At 43.5% G+C, this 22,200-nt stretch overlaps 1 protein-coding gene across 3 annotated transcripts in view; it reads right to left on the bottom strand.

Annotated features, from left to right (window-relative positions):
- Window positions 1–22,200, bottom strand: part of ITPRID1 (ITPR interacting domain containing 1) — a 506,204-nt gene that overhangs the window by 45,770 nt on the left and 438,234 nt on the right. For all 3 annotated transcript variants that reach the window (XM_069215173.1, XM_069215186.1, XM_069215179.1), the window contains 2 exons: window positions 16,824–16,906; window positions 13,510–14,871 (listed from right to left, as the gene is read on the bottom strand). In XM_069215173.1, the coding sequence (XP_069071274.1) occupies window positions 13,510–14,871; window positions 16,824–16,906 (1,445 nt within the window). The remainder of the gene's footprint in view (window positions 1–13,509; window positions 14,872–16,823; window positions 16,907–22,200) is intronic.

Below are 22,200 nucleotides of genomic sequence, written 5' to 3'. Positions count from 1 at the left end.
ATTTAATTTGACAATATTTGCTGCTGGTTTTATACTTAAATCTATAACGTTATTATTCTCTGTGGGAGGGTGTTGCAGTACCATTCATTGGCCATGTGTGGTGCTGGACCTACTCCAGCTATGAGCTGGAGTAGATTTAATACTGTTTTGTGTGCTTTCTGGCTGTGATAACTTTAGAAGTGCAGTTTGTTAATATCAATGGACTTATTCTTTTTAGGTAGGTGCATGTTGCACCCCAAACCTCTCCCTAGATCTCTCTATACCCCTTCTTACTCCAACAGAAACTACTCTCATTTAGTAGTAAGTATACATTTATTTCCATTCACTATCCCTGCACCTACTACTAAGTAAGTAACTAACTAAAATGTATTTTTTTTTAGTTATTTAAAACCGTATTAATTTAGCACATTAAAAACGTAAACACGTCTTCATGTCAAATACATAATTTGTAGAAGATCACATAATTAAACAGTTCTTTTAAAACCAATTTGTTCCAACATTATTGTCAAAGATCATTAAGCAAATAATTCCACAGCTGCTCATTTATGAGTGAATAAAGTTCATGGTGCTAACCTAAACTGCCTCATCCTACCTATGCCTAGATATAACCAATGCTGTGGCCTTGATCGACTACCAGAATCAATTGTAGCTGGATGTATAAAGTGAGATGTTCCAACTGCAGACCCAGAGAGGCAACAGCTTTAAGCTACATGTGTATTTTTGCAACTGTTATGAACTTTCGTTAATCATTTTACAATCCTATACAGTGACAGTACATAGCCCCCAACCAAAAACAATTCATCTGTTGTCATAACAAAAATAAAAACAGAATGTTGTCTTTAAATACAGAAAGGGGCGGTTTAGGATTGCATGAGATAATAGGCCCCACACGCAAGTGGTTTGGAGGTAGAGGTGTAAGGAGAAAGAAATGCTGCCTGTGTCCCGCCTTCAATAAAGGATTTAAGCCATGTCAAGGCTTGTCCTCGAATTCCGATTCTGTTGAGCCTGTTTAGAAGAATTGGGAAAGAAACTATGTCAAGCGCTGAGGACTTGCCTTAATAAACTCAGTGACCTCAAGCTGGCCGTTTTGGTGCTGAATCATGAATGGAATCCAGATTGAGAATCATGTAGGAGGTAACTAAATTCTAAACAAAATAGGAGAGTTGTCTTTTGACTCTCTTTTTCAATAATTTGGCAACTAAAGGCAGGAATGAGATGGGTCTAAAATTACTCACAATATAAGGATCAGCATTTGGTTTCTTTAGTTAAGGGAGCAGAAGTGCCTGCTTCCATTTCCTGTGAACAAAAGAAAATTCCAGCGAACTATTCATGTTTATTAAGATTATTAGGCTTTATGAGAGCCGAAGTCCCACTTGTCAACCTTAATGCTTAAGAGATCATGATTATTGGACTTCAGGTCTGTTAGTTTAAATTTCGTTGAAATTGTGATGCAAATAGATACACCACCATTTGCATGTCCTTTACATTTAGTTTTTGCCGCACTCGCATTGACAGTCGGACTGCCGCACTCCAGGTGGTCTGACCACCCAATTACAACCCTGGCAGGTGGAACCACCTAGAGACAGCAATCCCGCCAGGATCCTAGATCCCAATGGGGTGACGGCAGGCAGGCTGGTAACCTGCCATGGCAGTGCTGAACTGAGCGCATTCTGGCTGATTACAACCCCACTTTCCACCAGCCTTTTCATGGTGGGGACCCCGCCATGAAAAGGCTGGCGGAAAGCCAGTGCAAAGGGTCACTGGGGGGGCCCTGCATTGCCCATGCACCGTCAGAATGAACACTGTTTGCTTTGCAGACAGTGCATGTTCTGAGGGTGCTGGAGTGCTAGGATACTGGGCTGGGTTCCCTTAAAGGGGCTGAGGCCAATATCCTAGCACTGTTCCCGCCGGTCAACCTGGCGAGAATGCATATTGCAATGTTCCCGCCAGTCAGCCCGGGAGGAACATTGTAAAACGCTCAGGGGAAGTCACCGCCATGGCAGTGGCATCCTCCCCGCGTCTTTGGTGGTCCTGTGGTGGGACTGCCAAAGTCATAATAAAGCCTGTGGTCTCCAGACCAGAGCAAATTTTTCCATACTGGCTACATCACTGGAAAGAATGGATACTTGTCTTTTGACAAGTTTGATCTTGGTTTGTGTAAGTGTTTCAATGAGCCTTGTTTTGACAGGCATCTGCAGTCAACGGCTAGAATTTTCAATAAGGGCAGTAGCAATCCATCCATAAACTCTTATTTTTGTTTTTCCTGACCAATTAAGTTCACAGGTCTTCCTTTCTCCTGGTGCCATGAAATCATGAGTAGCGCGGTATTAGAAAGGCAGACCAGTGAATCTGGACCAGCTGCTTTTTTAAGTCAGAAGGTTTATAATTTTGACAGTTGGTTCTGGAGTAGGCGGTACTTTGCATGAAGATTTCCTTTTAATATTTACCAGAAGAACTGACCGGTAGCAAGCCTTAGTTGGTGGAGTCACCAGGATCCTTCGTTCTTCAAAAATCCTTTGCTTCTGGATTATTAGGCTAGCTGATTTTTACGATATTCACGTGACAACTGTGGCCTCTTTTTTGCAACATTGCTGGATGACAAGGGTTTTAGATCTTCGTGGCCAACTAATAGTCTAACAAAGTTAACTCTGTTTAAGATGCCTTCAGTACTTCTTGATATATGTTCAGGATGCATGATTGTTATTAATTTATTATTCTTACCTGTGTCGTTTACAGGCAAATTAATGGCTCTGAGGCCAGGATTTAATGGTGTTGAGGGCCCTTCCATTTTTTGAAGATATCTATTGGTCCCCGGATTTATAATTTTCCTTTTTTCTTCTAGGTGTGAAAAATGTAGTAAGCAATTAGTTTTCCAGCAGTATTACTCTATGTACTAGACAATGCAGTTTGTGAATCAGGCCCATAAAGAGGAAAGACACATTTCGTTTCTGCAACGCTTTGGCGTTTTACTATCAGACTATTCCATCTCTACATTAATCAAACTCAGAAGGAGCACAATCTGAGGACACCTGGGCATACTGCTCAAAAAACAAGACATCACCCACTGGGAAAGATAATTAAGTTGAAGAACACACTGGACTGTTATAGTTCTCTGCCCATGCACTATACCCTGTCAAAGTACCCTAGCTCTGCTAGGAATACACAACCATGGACGTCATTTGGGGGATCAACAAGGTCCTATCTGCTACCCCTGTCTTGCCCCTTGCAACCACTGCCACTGCTTTTGCAATGCCTACCCTCAGAGGTAGCAAAATCTGTGCCAAGAACACAGGGCAGTTCACCATTATGAGCATGCCCATTTCATATTATTCCTATAATGAGTAGGAATGCATCGTTTGCTATTAGTATATTACAAATGAAGTACCAGCAGCTACAGTGGAACCTTTGCTGGCAGCTGAGGTACGTAAAATAAAATGTTTTTAAATAAAAATGTTTTAAATGCGTGAAAGAGAGGGTGTGAGAGAGAGAGTGTGCATGTGTGGGCATGACTGTGGTTGAGTGAAAGTGAATACGTGACTGGGAGTGGTATTTAGTGAGTAAGAATGAATGGGGATATGTGAAACTGAATGTCAGCAGTTTGGTAGGGGATTAGCAAGAAGGAAATTAGTGAATGAGCGAAAGAAAGAATGTGAGTAACTGCGAGTGAGAACGAATGAGTAAGAATGAGTGTTGAGTGTTAGAAAGCGTAGTGAGACTCAGTGAAACTGACAGTGAGTGAGTGTAACTGACTGAGAATGAATGAGTCGGAGTAAGTGAAAAAAAGTGAGAGTGAGAGTGAGAATGAGTGAGTGTTGGAGTGAGTATAAGTTGTAGTAAGAGTGACTAACTAAATAAGTGAATGCAAGAGACTGGACATGAATAAGTTCAAGAGAGTGAGAATAAGCGAGCGAGAGTGAGTACGTTTGAGAGAGAATACATGCGGGTGAGTGAATTTAAATGAATGTGAGTGAGAATGCGGTGTTATGCTTTTGAGTCTGCTATTTGTTCTGGCATACTGAACGCAATTCTTTGTTTATAGAGTCACCCATAGTGGTATCCTGGCACTAGCATGCTAAGGTAATTCTTGGCAAACAGGACACCCATGGCAAAATGCTGGCACTGGAACACTGCACATAAATCTTGATGTAGCTCCCATGGAAAAAATGGTGGTGGTGTACTGCAGGCTAAAGCATAATGGATGTATTCCTTTCATGTACTGAGATACCCATAGATCGACCAGGATGACATTTTAAATATGCAGGCATAATCAGAGTAATTTTTTTAATTTCGTGTTACTCTTTTGATGAGAAATTACTAAAATATACTCAGTTTGTCCATTTACATAATTATGAGCACTTTGACATAAACATCCTACTGTAGAAGCACAAGAACAACAAACTTACTGAGCATGAATGGCTGCTGCTGTTCATGTTCTGTTTAATTTAGTGCTAGTTTCTTAACAGAAATGCAACCATACAGTCCATTTTGGAAAACAGCGCTAATGGCTGAGTTATGATCCATGCCCAAATATGAACAATGTCACATAATTTTACTGTAACGGCATATTAAAACCAGTTACACCCGCCCCTATGCATTCCACAATTTGAAAAAATTGAGTTAACTTCCAGGTAGTGTCAGATTTCTGTGGCTTGGCACACCATGAAAGAACATGAATATTTAATCCCTTCGCTGCCAGGCCTTTCCCCCTCAGGTGCCAGGCCTTTTTTTTGCTATTTGGGGCAGTTCGTGCTTAGGCACTCATAACCTTTTGTCCACATAAGCTACCCACGCCAAATTTGTGTCCTTTTTTTCCAACATCCTAGGGATTCTAGAGGTACCCAGAGTTTGTGGGTTCCCCTGAAGGAGCCCAAGAAATTAGCCAAAATACAGCAAAACGTTTGTTTAAAAAAAAAAAGGGGGAAAAAGGGCTGCAGAAGAAGGCTTGTGTTTTTCCCCCCTGAAAATGGTATCAACAAAGGGTTTGCAATGCTAAAATCACCATCTTCCCAGCTTTCAGGAACAGGTAGACTTGAATCAGAAAACCCAATTTTTCAACACAATTTTGGCATTTTACTGGGACATACCCCATTTTTGCAATTTTTTGTGCTTTCAGCCTCCTTCCAGTTAGTGACCGAAATGGGTGTGAAACCAATGCTAGATCCTAGAAAGCTAAACATTTCTGAAAAGGAGACAAGATTCTGAATTAATCAAGGGGTAATTTGTGTAGATCCTCCTACAAGGTTTTCCTACAGAAAATAACAGCTGAAATAAATAAATATTGAAATTGAGGTGAAAAAAACAGCCATTTTTCTGTACGTTTTACTCTGTAATTTTTTCCTGCCATGTCAGATTTTTGACAACAATATACTGTTACGTCTGGTGGACTCTTCTGGTTTCAGGGATATATAGGGCTTGTAGGTTCAGCAAGAAGCTTAGGTACCCAGAGCCAATAAATAAGCTGCACCTTGCTATGGGTTTTCATTCTATACAGGGTATACAGCAATTTATTTGCTGAAATATAAAGAGTGAAAAATAGGTATCAAGAAAACCTTTGTATTTCCAAAATGGGCACAAGATAAGGTGTTGAGAAGCAGTGGTTATTTGCACATCTCTAAATTCCGGGATGCCCAAACTAGCATGTGAATTACAGGGCATTTCTCAAATAGACGTCTTTTTTACACACTGTCTTACATTTGGAAGGAACAAATGTAGAGAAATGCAAGGGGCAATAACACTTGTTTTGCTATTCTGTGTTTCCCCAAGTCTCCCGATAAAAATGGTACATCACTTGTGTGGGTAGGCCTAATGCTCGTGACAGGAAACGCAACATGGACACATCACATTTTCACATTGAAGTCTGATGTGTTTTTTGCAAAGTCCCAAGCTGTAGATTTTGGCCTCTAGCTCAGCCGGCACCTAAGGAAACCTACCAAACCTGAGCATTTTTAAAAACTAGACACCTAGGGGAATCCAGGATGGGGTGACTTGTGGGGCTCTCACCAGGTTCTGTTACCCAGGATCCTTTGCAAACCTCAAAATTTGGCCCAAAAACTTTTTTTCCACACATTTTGGTGACAGAAAGTTCAGGAATCTGGGAGGAACCACATATTTCCTTCCACCCAGCGTTCCCCCAAGTCCCCCGCTTATGTGGGTAGGCCTAGTGCCGGCGAAAGGAAATGCCCCAAAACACTATCTGGATACATCAAAATTATCAAAAATAAAACTACCTGTTTTTACGAGGGGGCACCTGGGTTTTTGGTCCTGGGCTCAGCAGCCATACAAGGAAACCTACCAAAGCCAGACATTTCTGAAAACTAGACACCCGAGGGAGTCCAGGGAGGTGTGACTTGTGTGGATTCCACACTGTTTTCTTCCCCAGAATCCTCAGCAAACCTCCACATTTCTATGTGGTATCACCTCACCAGGACAAATTTCCTATCACCCGACGTTCCCTTCAGTCTCCCGGTAAAAATTATACCTCACTTGTGTAGCTGGGCTAAGTGCCTGTGACAGGGAAGAACCAAAAACATGTCAAAATTGAAGGGGAACCAAAGCAGGTCCAAAAGAGCAGTTTAAAAAAAAAACATTTTTAGGCTGACAAGCGGGCCAGAATTTTTTATCGGTATAGATGAGACAATGCTGGGTGGTAGGAATTTTGTGGATTCCTGCAGATTCCGGAAGGTTCCATCACAAAAACGTGGGAAAAATGTGTGATTTCCAGCAAAGTTGGAGGTTTGCAGGGCATTGTGGGTAAGAAAATGGTGCGGGGGCATGTGAAGCACACCCCTCTGGTCTCACCCAGATGTTTAGTTTTCAGATGTGTCTAGGTCTTGAGGATTTTTCAACATGGCAGCATCCCAAAGTCCAAACAGTGCAGCCCTCACAATTCCAAGTAGGACGATTTTGAAAGTTAGCCAAGCTCTCATGGCCCAAATGTAAAACCAAAACCCAAAATAATTAAATGTCCTCTTGCTTGCCATGGGATAAGATGTTTTAGTGTGCAGTGGAGAGCTGAAAGACTGTTACACTCTTCAGTTGGGGAGGGGGCATAACCATGCCCATACTGGTTGATAGCCACCACCATACTATTTTTTTTATTTATTCCCTGGTATCTAGTAGACTTTCTGCCCCCCCGGGTGTGGATCGGGGGTAATTGCCCCAACTTTGGCCCCGTTTGTTTGGGGTTGGGGTACGGCCATATCCCCATCCTCTTATTTTGAAAAATAAATCCTCTCTGGTCTCTGGTGGGATTTCTGCCCCACTGGGGGGCAGATGGGCCTTCCAAAAATAGGCTGATCTGCCCCCTAATGGGGCAGATATGGCCAACAGTAATGTGCCCCCATGGGGAGCTATCCTTGCCCAAGGGGCTGACCCCCAAAACAAAACACACACATACCCACACACCAATCCCTGGTGCCTAAGTGGTTTCTGCCCCCCTCCCACCCGGGGGCAGATCGGCCTAATAGAAATAGGCCGATTTGTCCCCAAGTGGACCAGAAATGACCTAAAATAAATTTGTCCCCCAAGTGGAGCGACCCTTGCCTAAGGGGTCGCACCCCTTGACTGAAATTGGTGCAAAAAAAAAATCCCTGGTGCCTAGTGGTTTCTGAAACCCTTGGGGGCAGATCGGCCTAATAGAAATAGGCCGATCTGCCCCCAAGGGAGGCAGAAATGGCCTAAAATAAATGTTCCCCCCAGGGGAACGACCTTTGCCTAAGGGGTGACTCCCCTTTCGTGAAATTGACGCAAAAAAATGAATATCCCTGGTGTCTAGTGGTTTCTGCCCCACATGGGGGCAGATTGGCCTAATACAAATAGGCTGATTGCTCCCAAAGGTGGCAGAAATGGCCTAAATACAATTTGACCCCCTGGGGAGCGGCCCTTGCACAAGTGTCCGCTTCCCTCAATCAATAATATAAAAATAAATCCCCAGTGTCTAGTGGTTTCTGCCCCCCTTGGGGACATATTGGCATAATAAAAATAGGCCAATCTGCCCCCAAGGGGGGCAGAAATTTCCTAAAAGTAATTTTGCCCTCCGGGGAGAGACCCTTGCCCAAGGGGTCGCTCACCACATATGAAAAATAAAATAAAAAAATAAGCCCTGGTGTCTAGCAGTTTCTGCCCCCCGGGGGGGGGGGCGGATCGGCCCAATTATAATATGCCGATCTGCCCCCGGGGGGGCAGAAATGGCCTAAAAATAATTTGCCCCCCTGGTAGCGGCCCTTGCCCAAGGGGCCGCTCCCCTTATTCAGAAATACAAAATAAAACCTCCCTGGTGTCTAGTGGGCATTTCAGAAATGCTGAGAAAGACATCAAAGGAAAGGAAAAGCCTTTCCTTTCCTTTGATGCCTCTTTCGGCCCCTCGGGGGAGAAATGCTTTCACATTTTGCAGTTCTCCTCCGATCGACGCTGGAAGCTGAGCTTCCAGCGTGGAGGGGTGGCCTCTGATGAGGTCAGCGCGCAATCGCGTGCTGGTGTCATCAGACGCCATGGTGGGGCAAGGGGGGGCGGATTCCCCTTCCATCCCTGCCCAGGGGAGGAGGATGCGAGTCCCATGGTGGGGCAAGAGGGGGTGGATTCCCCTTCCATCCCTGCCCAGGGGAGGAGGGTGCGAGTCCCCCGGGGGGGGGGGCACTCTAGCGCATCCCCCAAGGACCCTTTCTAGGACGTAACGGTTACGTCCTGGGCACCCGAGCAGTGCTGCCCAGGACGTAACCGTTATGCCCAGGGCACCCAACGGGTTAAAGAGCACTCTTTCAGAGACTATGGCTTTTTAGCAAATTTATGTTAAAATTATATTTTAAAAGGAACTATTTACCCCATTTTTTTCAACATTTTTTCATGGAGGTCACTCCAAACCCTCCCCAGAAGTGGTTAGTTTTAGCAACTAGAATTCAAGGCATGTTTTATGCCCCACCACTTTCAAAGCTCTCCAGCTGCCAGTGCAAGAACAGGAAGTAAACAGTCTCTTGAGGAGCACTGTTTACTCTCTGCAGTTTCTACTGGGACCAGGACTTTACACTTCAGGCTTTGTAAAATGAATAAATTGAATGCTAAAAACAAGATGGTCTCATCTTCAGTTCCACTGGGGCTGGCTGCATTGAGGACGAGACTATCTTGTCCTTAGCACTTAAGTGGTTAAAAGGGAGTGTGTGCATTCCACTGCTGAATGTATTTATTTTACAAAACTTGTAGTAAAGAAAAACATTCTTTAGTACAGTTTATGAAAAGCAAGTATCTGTCACTCAGGTCCTGTTCACCCCAAGACTGCCAAGGTTTTTTCAATGTCTTGGCTACTCCAGTGTCAGTGGTCAGTGCATCAACATTAAGAAATAACAAAGACATAAGAGCCATTCCCTTATCTGAATTTTCTACCTCACTCCATAGTTGTGAGAGTTGGAAGGGATGTTGGGACTGTGAATATGAGGCAATGGGTTAAATGGGATATGGCAACAGCATCTACCACCAGTACTTTATGATATATCCTCATTGACAAAATATTGGTGCCCATAGTGGCAGGAAAATGAGCTGGCACAGGAGGCTGCATAAAGAACTAAAGGATGGATTATTTTCTGTACAACACTACTGTTCAATGTTTAATAACCATGTTTCCCGTGACCTTGAAAATTAGTATCTGCCATGTATTGGCCTGATTCACAAAAGTATTTTTGTCTGTAAAGGTACATTTCTAGTGAAAAATACATCCATTTACGCCTTCTAGGAATTCACAACATAATTCCTGTGAGGTCTAAATGGGTTCACTACTGCACATTTCTTAGCCTTGAGTGCAGATAAATCTGTGGTAATACATCTAACACAAGGGGTGTGAAGTGTGTTGAACATGGTGTGGTTTGCCTTAAAGTTTCATAATGCCCACCTACATGCACACCTCTTCAACATGTACATAATAACCCACATGACTGATATATTGCCTTGTTCTTCAACTCCTACACATTAGCCAACCAAATGTATCTTAATGTTTTCCTCGAATAATAACTTTCACCTCTCTGTAAAGCACTGAATAGCTTGGAGAAGTACTGAATACTGAAGTTCACTAATGCAAAAATATTCATATGTCACTTTTATATGAACTAACCATGTAATGTATGTAATGTTTGATGAAATGCCAATAAAATTAGATTTAAAAAAACTTGGAAGGGACCAGGGCCTGGCTTGCCTATTTTTTGTAAAGGGAGGCCTGGTATGAGAAGCTTACGTTCCGTAGATCTTCTGTTGCCAGCTTGACACCAGCCCAGTAGGAAGGAGAACTGGTCCCAAATCAGTTTCGTGTAGTTGAAGAGGATGAGCCTGCTCATTTCCCTAAACGTACCCCTGTCAGGGAAACAATCCCCTTCTGGAGGCAGAAGAATTCTGCCTTGTTACATATTCCTCCGGATGGTCTGTTGTGAGACAAATGGGATGTGCTACAAAAGTGATAAGGTTTGCCCCCTGGAATGTTTTTCTAATTGGTTAGGGAGTACTCAGCAGTCAATTCAACCCACTGGCTAGTAAAGCCTACAAAGTTGGCATCTCACTCACAGCTCATGAGAAGATTTTCTGGTCCTGTGGAAGAACAGAAGGAGACTGCATCTGCTGTATGAAACCTATGAGGAGATCTGAAGGCCAGGATCTGCTCCCACTTGTACCCAGGACAAAGAAGCGGACTCCAAGAGTCAGTTAGCTTACCTCCTGGGCCGCAGGGACATCAAAAAGCTGCATGAGGCATGTGTCCTTGAGTGACCCATTGCAAATGGAAGAGGAGTTGACCTTGTTGGTTACTTGGAAGCATTAGTCATGTCCAGAAAGACTTAGGGCCTGAATTAGAGCTTAGCAGAGGGGTTACTCCATCACAACAGTGATGGATATCCTGTCCACCAAAATATAAATCCCATTATATCCTACGGGATTTATATTTCAGGAGACAGAACAGGACAGCAGACTTTGCCTTTGTGACGGAGCAATCCCTCCACCAAACTCTAAATCAGGCACTTATTCTGGAATCTCTGAAAAAAATGGGCCTAATTTTTTTTTTTGACTTCAAGTCTGCAGTTGGACGTAACATTACGGTGAATCCACCCAAGGTGCGACCTTCCTGAACAAGAAAATCAGGTTGGTCCTGCTCGGAGACTTTTGCCACCTGAAAATCTAATTCAGTGGACACCAACTACCACCACTCCACGCTTCCAGCATTCCACCTTCAATAGGATGATACTGCAGGTGGAGAAAATTGTGTCTGCAATATGAGAACATGGCTCAATTAAACCATGCTAACAGAACACATGTAGGAACCTTTTAGCGCCTAGCTTCGGCACCCTTATTTAAGCTGTAGGCCCATGGCATGTGCCCTTTTACACACATACACATTTTATTTGTTTTATTCATTTTATTACATTTGAGCACAGCTCACTTCCGCTTGCTGTTTTTATAATTAAATCAGCTGCCTTCTGAGAAATCATTATTGTTTGAGTACTACATTTATCAGTCATTTGCACACATTTCACTCTGTGCCCTGCTCAAGCCTATACACAATAATTTACCCAGTATTTTCACTACAAGAGTACGGAGTCAGACTTCAAACCCTAGACACAGCAACATGTCAGGCCTGTTCTTAAAACACTTAGGGGGTCATTCTGACCCCGGCGGGCGGCGGTTGCCGCCCGCCTGGAGGGAACCGCCATTTGGCCGCCCCACGGTCAAAAGACCGCTGGGGCCATTCCAACTTTCCCGCCGGCCCAGCGGGAAAGGGGCCTGCAACACTGAAGCCGGCTCCGAATGGAGCCGGCGGTGTTGCAGGTGTGCGACGGGTGCAGTTGCAGGTGTGCGACGGGTGCAGTTGTAGGCAGACAGTGAAAAGAATGCTGGGGCCCTGTTAGGGGGCCCCTGCACTGCCCATGCCATTGGCATGGCATGCATGGCATGGGCCCCCAGGGGCCCCAGGACACCCGTTCCCGCCATCCTGTTCCTGGCGGTAAAAACCGCCAGAAACAGGATGGCGGTAAGGGGGTCAGAATCCCCATGGCGGCGCTGCTTGCAGCGCCGCCATGGCGGATTCGCCCAGCCGGGGGAAATCCGGCGGGAAACCGCCGGACCCGGTTTTCTGACCGCGGCTTTACCGCCGCGGTCAGAATGGGCAAGGAAGCACCGCCAGCCTGTTGGCGGTGCTTCCGTCACCCGCGGCCCCGTCGGAATGAGGGCCAAAATGTTTTATTTTATAAACACCACATAGGCCAAAGGAGGGTAGAGGGCATTCAAGCCATGGGCACCAGATGCTATATACCACTTTGTTGACAGCTTCACAGATCCTGGCCTCTTCATTCCAGCTAACTGGGAGGATTTCCAGCAGAACAACGGGCTGACCCTTGCCGCTTTTCAGCTATGGGAAGTGTACTCCTTCCATAAGTCCGGGACAGGAAGAAAGCTTATCACCACTATTCTTTCAGGTTTGGACATTAGGGTGTAGGCAGGAATAATTAGATCTTATGATTAGAACAGGCTGGTTATTCTAATGGTCACAATCATCACTGTATTATGTTTCATTTAATAATTGCAGCTCATGCCTTTTATCATCGGATGCAATTGCTTCAATAAATACATTGAAACTTATCCGGCGTCTCTTTGTCTGCCTTCGCACGTGTGAGATTGTGTGCAACAGAGAGAAAGGGATGTGATCTGTTCTATCACAATGTTCCAGAGGAGTCAGTGTCATGTTTCTAGGCTGCCATAAATCAGCTTTACTTTCTGGGTTTTGGTGAGGTACTGCTAACTTGCCGAACTCAGGCCAAAATCTTCCAGTTGATGTGGGACTAACTCAGTCACCCACACTCAGTTGTGCTGCTGCCCTAAACTTAGCAGTCTTACCCCCATAGTTAGAGTCCTACGACAGTGGCTTCCCTTGAAAGCAAGGGTACAATTTGTTAATCTTGTGCCAAATGTTCAAAAACATCACTAGTTCAGTTGGCTCTGATCTTTGGTTAGTTAAAGCAGAGGTAATTCTATAACAATTTCCTTCGTGCCTAAACATTACAGGCAACTGCATAGATGAGAGAGACCTCTGAGCTGAAATCCTTAAGCTTTGGAACCAGTTCCATTGTATTAGAAATCCTATCATTACCCTCTTTTCATGCAGAAGTATCTCTGACTCCAACCTAACACTTAAGAGTAGTAGGCTGCATGCTGTTTTGTTATCAGACTTCAGAAAAGCTCTATTAAATTCATGCTAAATGATAAATGAGATAGTTGTGTGAAGAATAAAAGTCAATTGACAGAATGAACAAATACAGAAAATATAACACTAGGGCCTGATTACAACTTTGGAGGAAGGTGTTAATCCGTCCCAAATGTGACGGATATACCACCAGCCGTATTACGAGTCCATTATATCCTATGGGACTTGTAATACGGCTGGTGGTATAGCCGTCACATTTGGGACGGATTAACACCTCCTCCAAAGTTGTAATCAGGCCCTAGGTGTCTATTTATGTTGAATACATTCTTTGATTTCATACTCACTGGAGAGATATTCCTTATTGAATCTTGTAGAGCTGTAAGTGTTCTTAGGAGCTCCCACTCCATGCTGGTATAATTCGAACAACAGGGCTTTGGGCATGTTGGTGCTAGAGGCAATGGACAGTCACACAGAGAACAGTGGTAATGGCAGCAGCAACAGCAATGGCAGCTAAGACACTTCTTGGCAGTGCAGAATTTTGGGTCATTTGCTTTAGGGGGCAGGGTCCTTCCAAGAAATCCAGTGTCAAAGGAGGTTGACTTACTGAGAGTACCACGTCTCAGATGCAGGCATGAGTGTCTGATGCCGATTTCACCAATATCAGTTTGACTCGAACTTTCTTTCCTCTCTATAGTTTGAGGTGCTTCCACAGCTTGTGCCTTCAGAGGAGGGACTCGCTCATCCTCACTGTTTTGTGATGCCATCCTTGGGAATTCATAAGAATAATCTCTAGTAATAAATTGACCTGAAGGAACATTCTGTAAGCTTGATATCAGATCTGACGACATCTGAATTGTCACAGATTTATAGAAATTAGTAGTCTTCTCAGAGGTTTGATTGGGATCTTTCACTTGAGCTCGAGTTATTGCCCTGAGGTTGCTATAACCATTTGTGTCAGTGGTCTCTTGACAATCAATGTTTGTTGTTGCTGTTTGTGTGAGATCTTCACTTAGGTTTGGTGAACAGAGGGGTCCTTGGGATCTATTATATTTTGCTTGCTGTGTGTCAGAGAACCTTAATGGTGTTTCAGGCAAGTCTTCTTCCTGAGACCTATGGAATTCGTGGACCACTGAATCAAGTGAGGGCTTAAGAAAGAGGAACCCACTATCAGCTGTGATACTATTCTCACTATAAGGACGCTCATTTTCTTGTACATTCTGCTTTATGTTTCCCATGCTTTCCTTTTCAAAACACTCATCCAATTGCGGATCTTTTTCTTGGAATGTGTGCACCCTATAAAAGAGCTGGGCTGTATCCTTACCATAAAATGGCCACGTAGGTGAAAACTCTTTCCTAATATCACCAATCAGCTCTTCTATTTCAGTTCTCGCCTTTGTCTGGGTGTCAGCAAGAACCATATCATCATTAAAAACATCCCTTTGAATTTCAAGGTTGTAGCACTGAGAATTACCCCAATCTTGTTCTCTAACATTCATTACGTGCTCCGCTTCTCCTTGGGCTCCATCTTGGTGTTTGAGGCCAGGTGGCTTTGGAAAGTGTTCTGCATCTGATGTGACTGTACTATTTATGAGCCCATTTAATTCATATTTGTAGTCCTGATATGCACTGTCCAGTCCACTTAGAAGAGTAGATTGGCTGTCAGCACTGTCAGAGCTGATGTTCAGGCTTTCAGGGAGATGTGAACTCTGGAAGGAAAACAGATATGAGGTTTAATTCACTGAAACGTTTTGAATGCTTTGTTGCTTGCGCCCTGTTATGTTTTACCTGTGTTGTTATGTTCTATTATGTATGTTATTGTGATATATTCTCTTGCTTCCTTAATAGATGTCAACAAATGCTGCTACACTGCCAGACAGATGCAGCACTTACCTTTATGGTACATGACAAGCAACCATTTACCGCAGCTTAAAGTGCTACAATGTTGTAGCTTCTTCAACAATTTCAGACATCAGACAGCCCAAATCTGTGGTAGAGACCTGTCATAAAATAGCACTTGCGGTGCTCACGTTCTGTGATATGGTCCCAGATTTCAAAATACTCGTGGGGTGCAGGGATATCAAATATAGTAATTATTTAACCTCAGCACGAGTAAAAGAAATGAATGTTTGACCCTTAACCGTGCTGATTACTAACCGGTCTAATCAACATGCATCGCACACGTTGAGCTACCTTACTCGACTGTACAGGCTGGACCTAAAATCCTATGCTACAGAGTCCAATATGCAGATGAAAATTATGACTCTGGGGGTGTCATTTCTGCTTTGTGCGGGGGTAAGATTTTTTTTTTCTATTGTCAATCACCCACACTTGTTAGTCCTGAAACAGATATTTGGTCTTAGCAGGAGAGGTGCCAGTGCTTACCAGAGGGCTCTATGGGCAGGCGTCTTACACCCCTCCTCACTCAATATGCTTGGAATAAGTTGTGGGGTTTTGCGCCTGAACTGCAGCAAACGTAAGAACAGCCTCCATCTAATGATCCAATCTGCCCCTTGCATCTGGGTCTTGAATGATTGTAATGCTGTTGCTCCAACCACTCCCTAAACAGGTCTCATCAGTGACAGGGCATTAAGAGTAATTCTAACCATCATCCACTCACCAGTACAAGTGAATTACCCTGAAAGCCACCATCACTGTTCCAGGAACCAGAAATGGGGTTCTCAGATAATCCAAAAACAAATCTGACATGAGAAAAACCGGAAAGGACACACTGTGGAAGTCCAAAAAGACAAGGTTCAGCCTTAAGCCCACTGTTACAACACTGTAATATGGTTCGAGAAAATCAAAGTCTGGCCTTGGCTAAATATAAGCCCATGTGAATATTCTATGGACAGCTGAGCTTCTACGATAAGGTCAACGCCTTGAAGTGCTGTATGGAGGGTCTGGCTTTATCACACCATTCATGCAGTCTTTGGTTACAGTATTCACTGGTATAGGCAAAGGATGGACAATTGACTGGGTGACAGAGGATCCTACAAAGGCTAGTCTACTTTTCTTTACTTTGGAGAGACAAGACCTTGGGGGACGGGGGGTCCCAGCATGTATGAACTCCCATCTCTGAAATTACCTCTTTGCTCAGCCTGTATATACACACATCTAAAAAGACAAAGTGAGGTCATAGAAAATATCATCAAAATAAATATTTTTTAGAAGAGTTTTCATTAAAAGTTGCATATCTATGTAATGCTAAAAAACATACAGATAGCTAATATATATCTTGCAACTTTCTTCTTTTTGATGCCGAATGGCAATAACATCAATATGGTCATGGCCGTCTTATCTGCCATTATCATGTCCACCAGGTCCACAGCCTTCATCTCCAATCCCTCCAGTAAGATCAGGAATCCTCGACCACCTTTCTTCTGAAGCGTATATTAAACCAGTGGTCCACGAGCAAGTGAAACCTCTGAAGCAGTGGTGAGCACATATTAAACCTAGATTACAGAGCATATACATGTCTGGGCTTCTAATTAGCTGTACAAATTGTGCATACTGTGCACATCAGCAAGCGCTGGTCCGATAACAGAAAAAAATGTAACATCGGATTATTTCATACTTACAAGGATAACTATTTGTCAATGAGAAGCACATAACTATGGCATAAGATCCTCAGAATTGAAACTGATGCAGAATTACAGACCTTTAGGGTTACAAGCTCAATTGGTTCCTCTAGAAATCCACTGCTGTCAGACTGGCAGCTATTGGTTCGCATCATCTCAGCCTCTGAAACATGAAAAATTAGCTTCAAATTTATGACACGAATCAGAAAAAAACACATTAGAATCGTCTGCTATCAATAGTCATTTCTTGTCATGAGCCAAAAGCAATGTGTATGTATGCACAAATTGTGTTAGGGAGCAGACAATACAATCTTAAGCGAGGTGATGTAGGAGAAGGCGTTTCAGGGGTGAAAGTTTAGTCAGTGAGATTCGGGGAGTTAGAGTCTGAGATTTCCCCACCATAGCTGCTTTGCAACCTACTAAGAAAGATCGTTCATTCAACAGAGGTCGGGTGGTTGAGTAGCCAGAATTAGGAGAGTAGTGGTTATAGTTTTTGAAAGTAGTCAAAGGGAACAAATGTTTTTTTGAAAATGAGTCTTCATGCGTGAAACCCTTCAAATCTGTCCATTCATTTTGTGTAGTATAGGAAGAACTTGCCAACAGCCAGTAGGAGACTGGTAAGTTGTCCACATGGTACCGTAAACTGCCATCTGTAGGAAATTGTCACCTAATTAGTTCACAGTGTCACATGCCTTCTCCAGTGAACTGGGTGTAATGGGTCCAGTGCCACTAAAACAACTTGACTGGCAAAGGCACCTGCTGTGCAAAACACGAGATGTCATACACAGCATGAGCCAAGCTCCAAGAGATGGTAGACTGCTTTTCAGAGAAAATTTTTGCTCTAACCAGAACATCTCCAGCTTGGCGTGCTATCCATAAAACAATAAAACAATATATTATTCATGTATATACCAGAAGTGTGATGAGGAGGTGGAAGTTAGCATCGTGAGAAAACCGTTGGGTAATTTTAACTCTAAGTGTTCCACCAGTCCACTGTTCAACAACTGAAAAATGTGTATTTCCAATATTTGACAAATAAATGAATACAGATACGCACATTTGTAGCAAGAAGCCTGAAGGTCAGGATTTCTGTGGTGGAAAGAGAGATGGGAAATATGAACAGCTATATGCGGGGCATGTAACTCTTAGTATATTTAATCCTTCCTGCTACAAAACATAAAAGCAAACACATAAAAGCCCAGGGGGGTTGTTGTGTACATTTGTCCTACTTGTTCAGTTCAAATCCCTTTCACACCCAGAACAACTACTTGAACAGAGATCATTGAAATATACCTTGCTCTCTGCTTTTCCATCATGGCACATATGTTCTGAGGTTGTCTAAGATCCCCTAAGTACCCTGTCAAAAAATAATGCAAACTTCTTCTCTTGGGCTGGCATGTAGTCTTCTACCTTGAAAACATAATATGGATCAAGTTAATTGGGAACCATGAGGTTTCAGTATCACTGAATTTTTGCTTCTGCTTATCTTTGCCATGTAGTGTGTGGGACAAAGAAAGGGGCTCAAAATGAGTGCTTCCTAGGATCTAAGGGACATGGACCATGCCTGTGATGAGCCCAAGGGTAACCCCACCACCAATGCTGCCAAGGCCAATTCGGAGATCCTGGGCCTAACTTTCAGCTAGGGGTGGGTGGTGAACTCTGGTCCGCACACGGAGTTTGCAGAGCGGAGTTTTTTCCTCGCTTCCACTCACCAACGTAGAGTTGGCGAGTGCGAGTGAGGAAAGTCTTACCCAAGACCACCTCCCGGTGAGATTTCTCAACAAGGGCGGTTGCAGATGAATGGGAACACTTGTGTTGAGAAACCTTCTGTTCGAGTTGAGGAAGCTGCTGCTCAAGTAGAAAATCTACTCAAGCGGCAGAAAAGGAGCAGCACCTTGTTGAGCTGCGCATGGAGCCATTTGTGGTGATTTTTCAGCATGGGACAAACACCTGGCGCTAAAACTCAGTCGCTTGCAGAACTCCGCATAGTGCATCAAAGTTTTTTGGTCACACGGAACTCTGCCCAGGCCTTCTTTCAACAGTTAATTTGTTAGGTGGGAGGGGGTAGGACGCGACGCCCCAAATGCCCCCCATGAATCTACACCCATGAGGGATTTACCCTGTCAAGAAAAAAATGTGCAATTGCACAGGGCGCTGACATTTTAGCGGGGCACAAAAGCATTGCCAGATTAATTCTCCAAACATTTCCTGAAGTACACGAGGAAACTGCGACTGTCACAATTTTCCAGGTATAACCTTGAAAAACGTTTTGTGAATGACAGAAAGTCATAAATCCACACTAATTTAAGCTTTTTCTCTGATTCTCCAATGCTCATCCATTCCTCATTTACTCACGGTGTCCTCTGTGACTGTAAGGACTTCTAATGAGAAGCTATAAAAGATGCTTTCTCCCAGCTCACCGCAACAGAACTGCTATCTTTCATATGGCTAGATGCATGTTCCCAAGTCTTCTTTCTTCCTCGCTCCTCTCTTTTTAATGTGACATGGAGATTGTTCCCCAGAATGCTGTGTTTTTAGGAATGGGCTGTCGAGTGGATAAGATAGCTTACTTTAGTTGTAAAAAAGGAAACGGACCACATAGATTTTTTTTAAAGAAATATTTGCCAGACATAATGCATGACCACTTTTAATATGAATCAGATTCCTCCTGTAAGGGCCAACTTGCAAAAGGCTACTTAGAAAGTCTGGCATTGCTCCCGAAAAGTGGTTCTTGCGTTTAGAGCAAATTTTTGACCTTCCTAAAATTCTTAAAAAATAGTCTTTGAAATCTGTAACAGTTGCAGTTTGCGAGGGTGCTACACACAACTCAAGCACAACCATACCCCTGGTTGCTCCATGCACAAATATGTATAATAATCAAGCAAGAAACTCTGGCCCATATTTATACTTTTTGACGCAAACCAGCGCCGGCGCTGGTTTGCGTCAAAACATTTACCGTCGGCTAACGCCATTCCTACGCGCCAGGCGGGCACCTTAATTAAGGATTGACGTTAGCCGGCGCTGCGGGCTGGTCAGAGTAAAAAAAATGACTCAAACCAGGCAGCGCCGGCGTAGGGGAAAATGGGGGTTGTGCGTCAAAAAATGGTGCAAGTCAGGCTTGAGTCACAAATCATGGCTCAAACCGGACTTGCACCATTTTATGATGCACAACCCCCATTGAAATGACTCCTGTCTTAGCAAAGACAGGAGTCATGCCCCCTTGCCCAGTGGCCATGCCTAGGGGACTTCTGTCCCCTGGGCATGGTCATTGGGCACAGTGACATGTAAGGGGGCCCAAATTAGGCCCCTCTATGCCACTTTAAAAAACTTTAAAAATGATACTTACCTCAACTTACCTGTACCTATCTGGGATGGGTCCCCCCATCCATGGGTGTCCTCCATGGGTGGGCGAGGGTGACAGGGGGTGTCCCTGTGGGCAGGGAAGGGCCCCCTTTGGACTGATTCCATGGTCAGAGACCATGGAAGTGAGCCCACAGGTCCCTTAATGCCTGCCCTCACCCAGGTGTAAAAAAAAGGGCGCACATCAGGCTGTGTGCCGTTTTTTAAGACCCGCCCCCTCCTGTGTGTCAAAAAGACGCAGGATATAAATAAGGCACACAGGCCTTAAAGTCATTTTTGGGACGGGAACGCCTACCTTGCATGTCATTAAGGCAAGGCAGTTTCCCGCATTCAAAAAATTACGCACACGGAGTATAAGTATGCCCCTCTGTACATTATTGTATCAAAAGTATGGAACACGTGTTAAGACAAACCTTCACACATAAAGAGATTTTAGATGTAAGTATTTAATAATGGGCGGTTTACATCAAATACATAGGTAATTCCTCGGTAATATCACCACATATTTAATATTCACCCTGTTTTCTCCTCTCTGGATTTTTGTCTTACTGTTGCAATTTAGACGTTTTAAAAGGAGAGCTACTAAAGCTGTAGCCACTTAAGAGACAGAGATGTTTTTCAGTTCATTAGAGGTGAATTCGTTTCTTAAAAAAATACACTGATGCCATGCAGCATTTGGTGTTTGTCTCGCCCAGGAGAGAACACAATAGATTTTGAATTTGTGAAATATTTCAATTTCATTTTTTTTGGTTCTTTCATATTTTAAGTGGCCTGTTTTTATCTGTAATGTCGTTAATTGTTATAGAAAATAAGTTGTCAGCCTGCAAACAGATACTCACATTTTTGTCATCAGCTATCGCTTCGTTACAAATTGTTATAAAACTATATTATATTATATCCGCACTCTATTCCCCATGAGAAAATGGCACCATCTACTATGGACACAAACAATTCACAAGTAACACTTTTGTTTAATAAGTAAATAGACACGGAAAGAAGCGAAAACGCCGGTTAATTGTTAAAAAAGTAAGTTTGGCTTTTGATTCCACTTCACCCTTAAAAAGAGATTGAGACACATTACCGTCATATGCCCAGCAGAGGGCAGCAATCAACAGTGTGTACGCGGCCGACGCACTTGCTAATTAAATTAGCTCAGTGACAATGGTAGCAGGAGGGCCCTGCTTAAATTACTGCCTACTGCCATCTAGTGATGATAAAGTATTTAGAATACCAGAACCGAACCATAATTTGCTGCTGCCAACACAACAGTGTATATGCACACTAAACATGCGCAGCAAATACATCTTTGGTAGTGGCGTTTGTGAAAGGTGCTATGCAGTTTTATGTGAGGGTCTTATTTACAGCATTCAGTCCGGCGGTTTTCTCAGTTCCATTCCAAATATAGGCACGGGCTGCTGGATCCAGGGTATGTGCGCGTGGCCATATTCAGTAATACTTGCATTAGAATGAGCAAGGAGGGAGGGTTTGCTTTCTGCCTTTATCACAACCATATTAACATAGAAATTATACCTCGTTTATATTATGAAAGTTTTGCAATGAAAATATGTGGCCAAGGTGTTAAATTTTACGTATACAAATTTACTGACTTGCAGCTTTTTTTTGTTTAGTGAGTGTAAGGATGTGTTACTGCCACAAGACAACTCGTGATTTTTGTGGGAAGGCGGTGAGCTGCAAAGACTCAGAGTGTACGGAGGTAATGAATGTTTAAGTGATAAGATACACCGTATGGGTGTTTCTGAGAAAACGGGCAAAGCAGAGCATTTTAAATATAATTTCCAAATGAAATTGGCAACAATGTAAGGGTGGGGTCCGGGACTTCAAATAATCTGGTCGTGAAATGTCCCATGACCCAATCATTTTTCAAAATGCTTGAGACTGGCCTCTCCGTTATAGCGCCTTCAATGTTTCCATCCAGATCATTGTTAGCAGAATATGTGCCATATAATATGACATAAAAGCTTCTTGGAAGGCAAAGTGTGGCAAAATGAGAAATTAATTAATCAGCATCGGACAGTAGACCTCTGGAGTCCCCCGACCCGTGGTTAATCAAACCTTAGGCGGCCGAGCCTGGGTCTA

Source organism: Pleurodeles waltl, chromosome 2_1 (genome assembly GCF_031143425.1).
Source record: "Pleurodeles waltl isolate 20211129_DDA chromosome 2_1, aPleWal1.hap1.20221129, whole genome shotgun sequence".
NCBI lineage: Eukaryota > Metazoa > Chordata > Amphibia > Caudata > Salamandridae > Pleurodeles > Pleurodeles waltl.
Note: the sequence above shows the minus strand (reverse complement) of the source record. Positions and strands in the feature narration are given on the sequence as shown.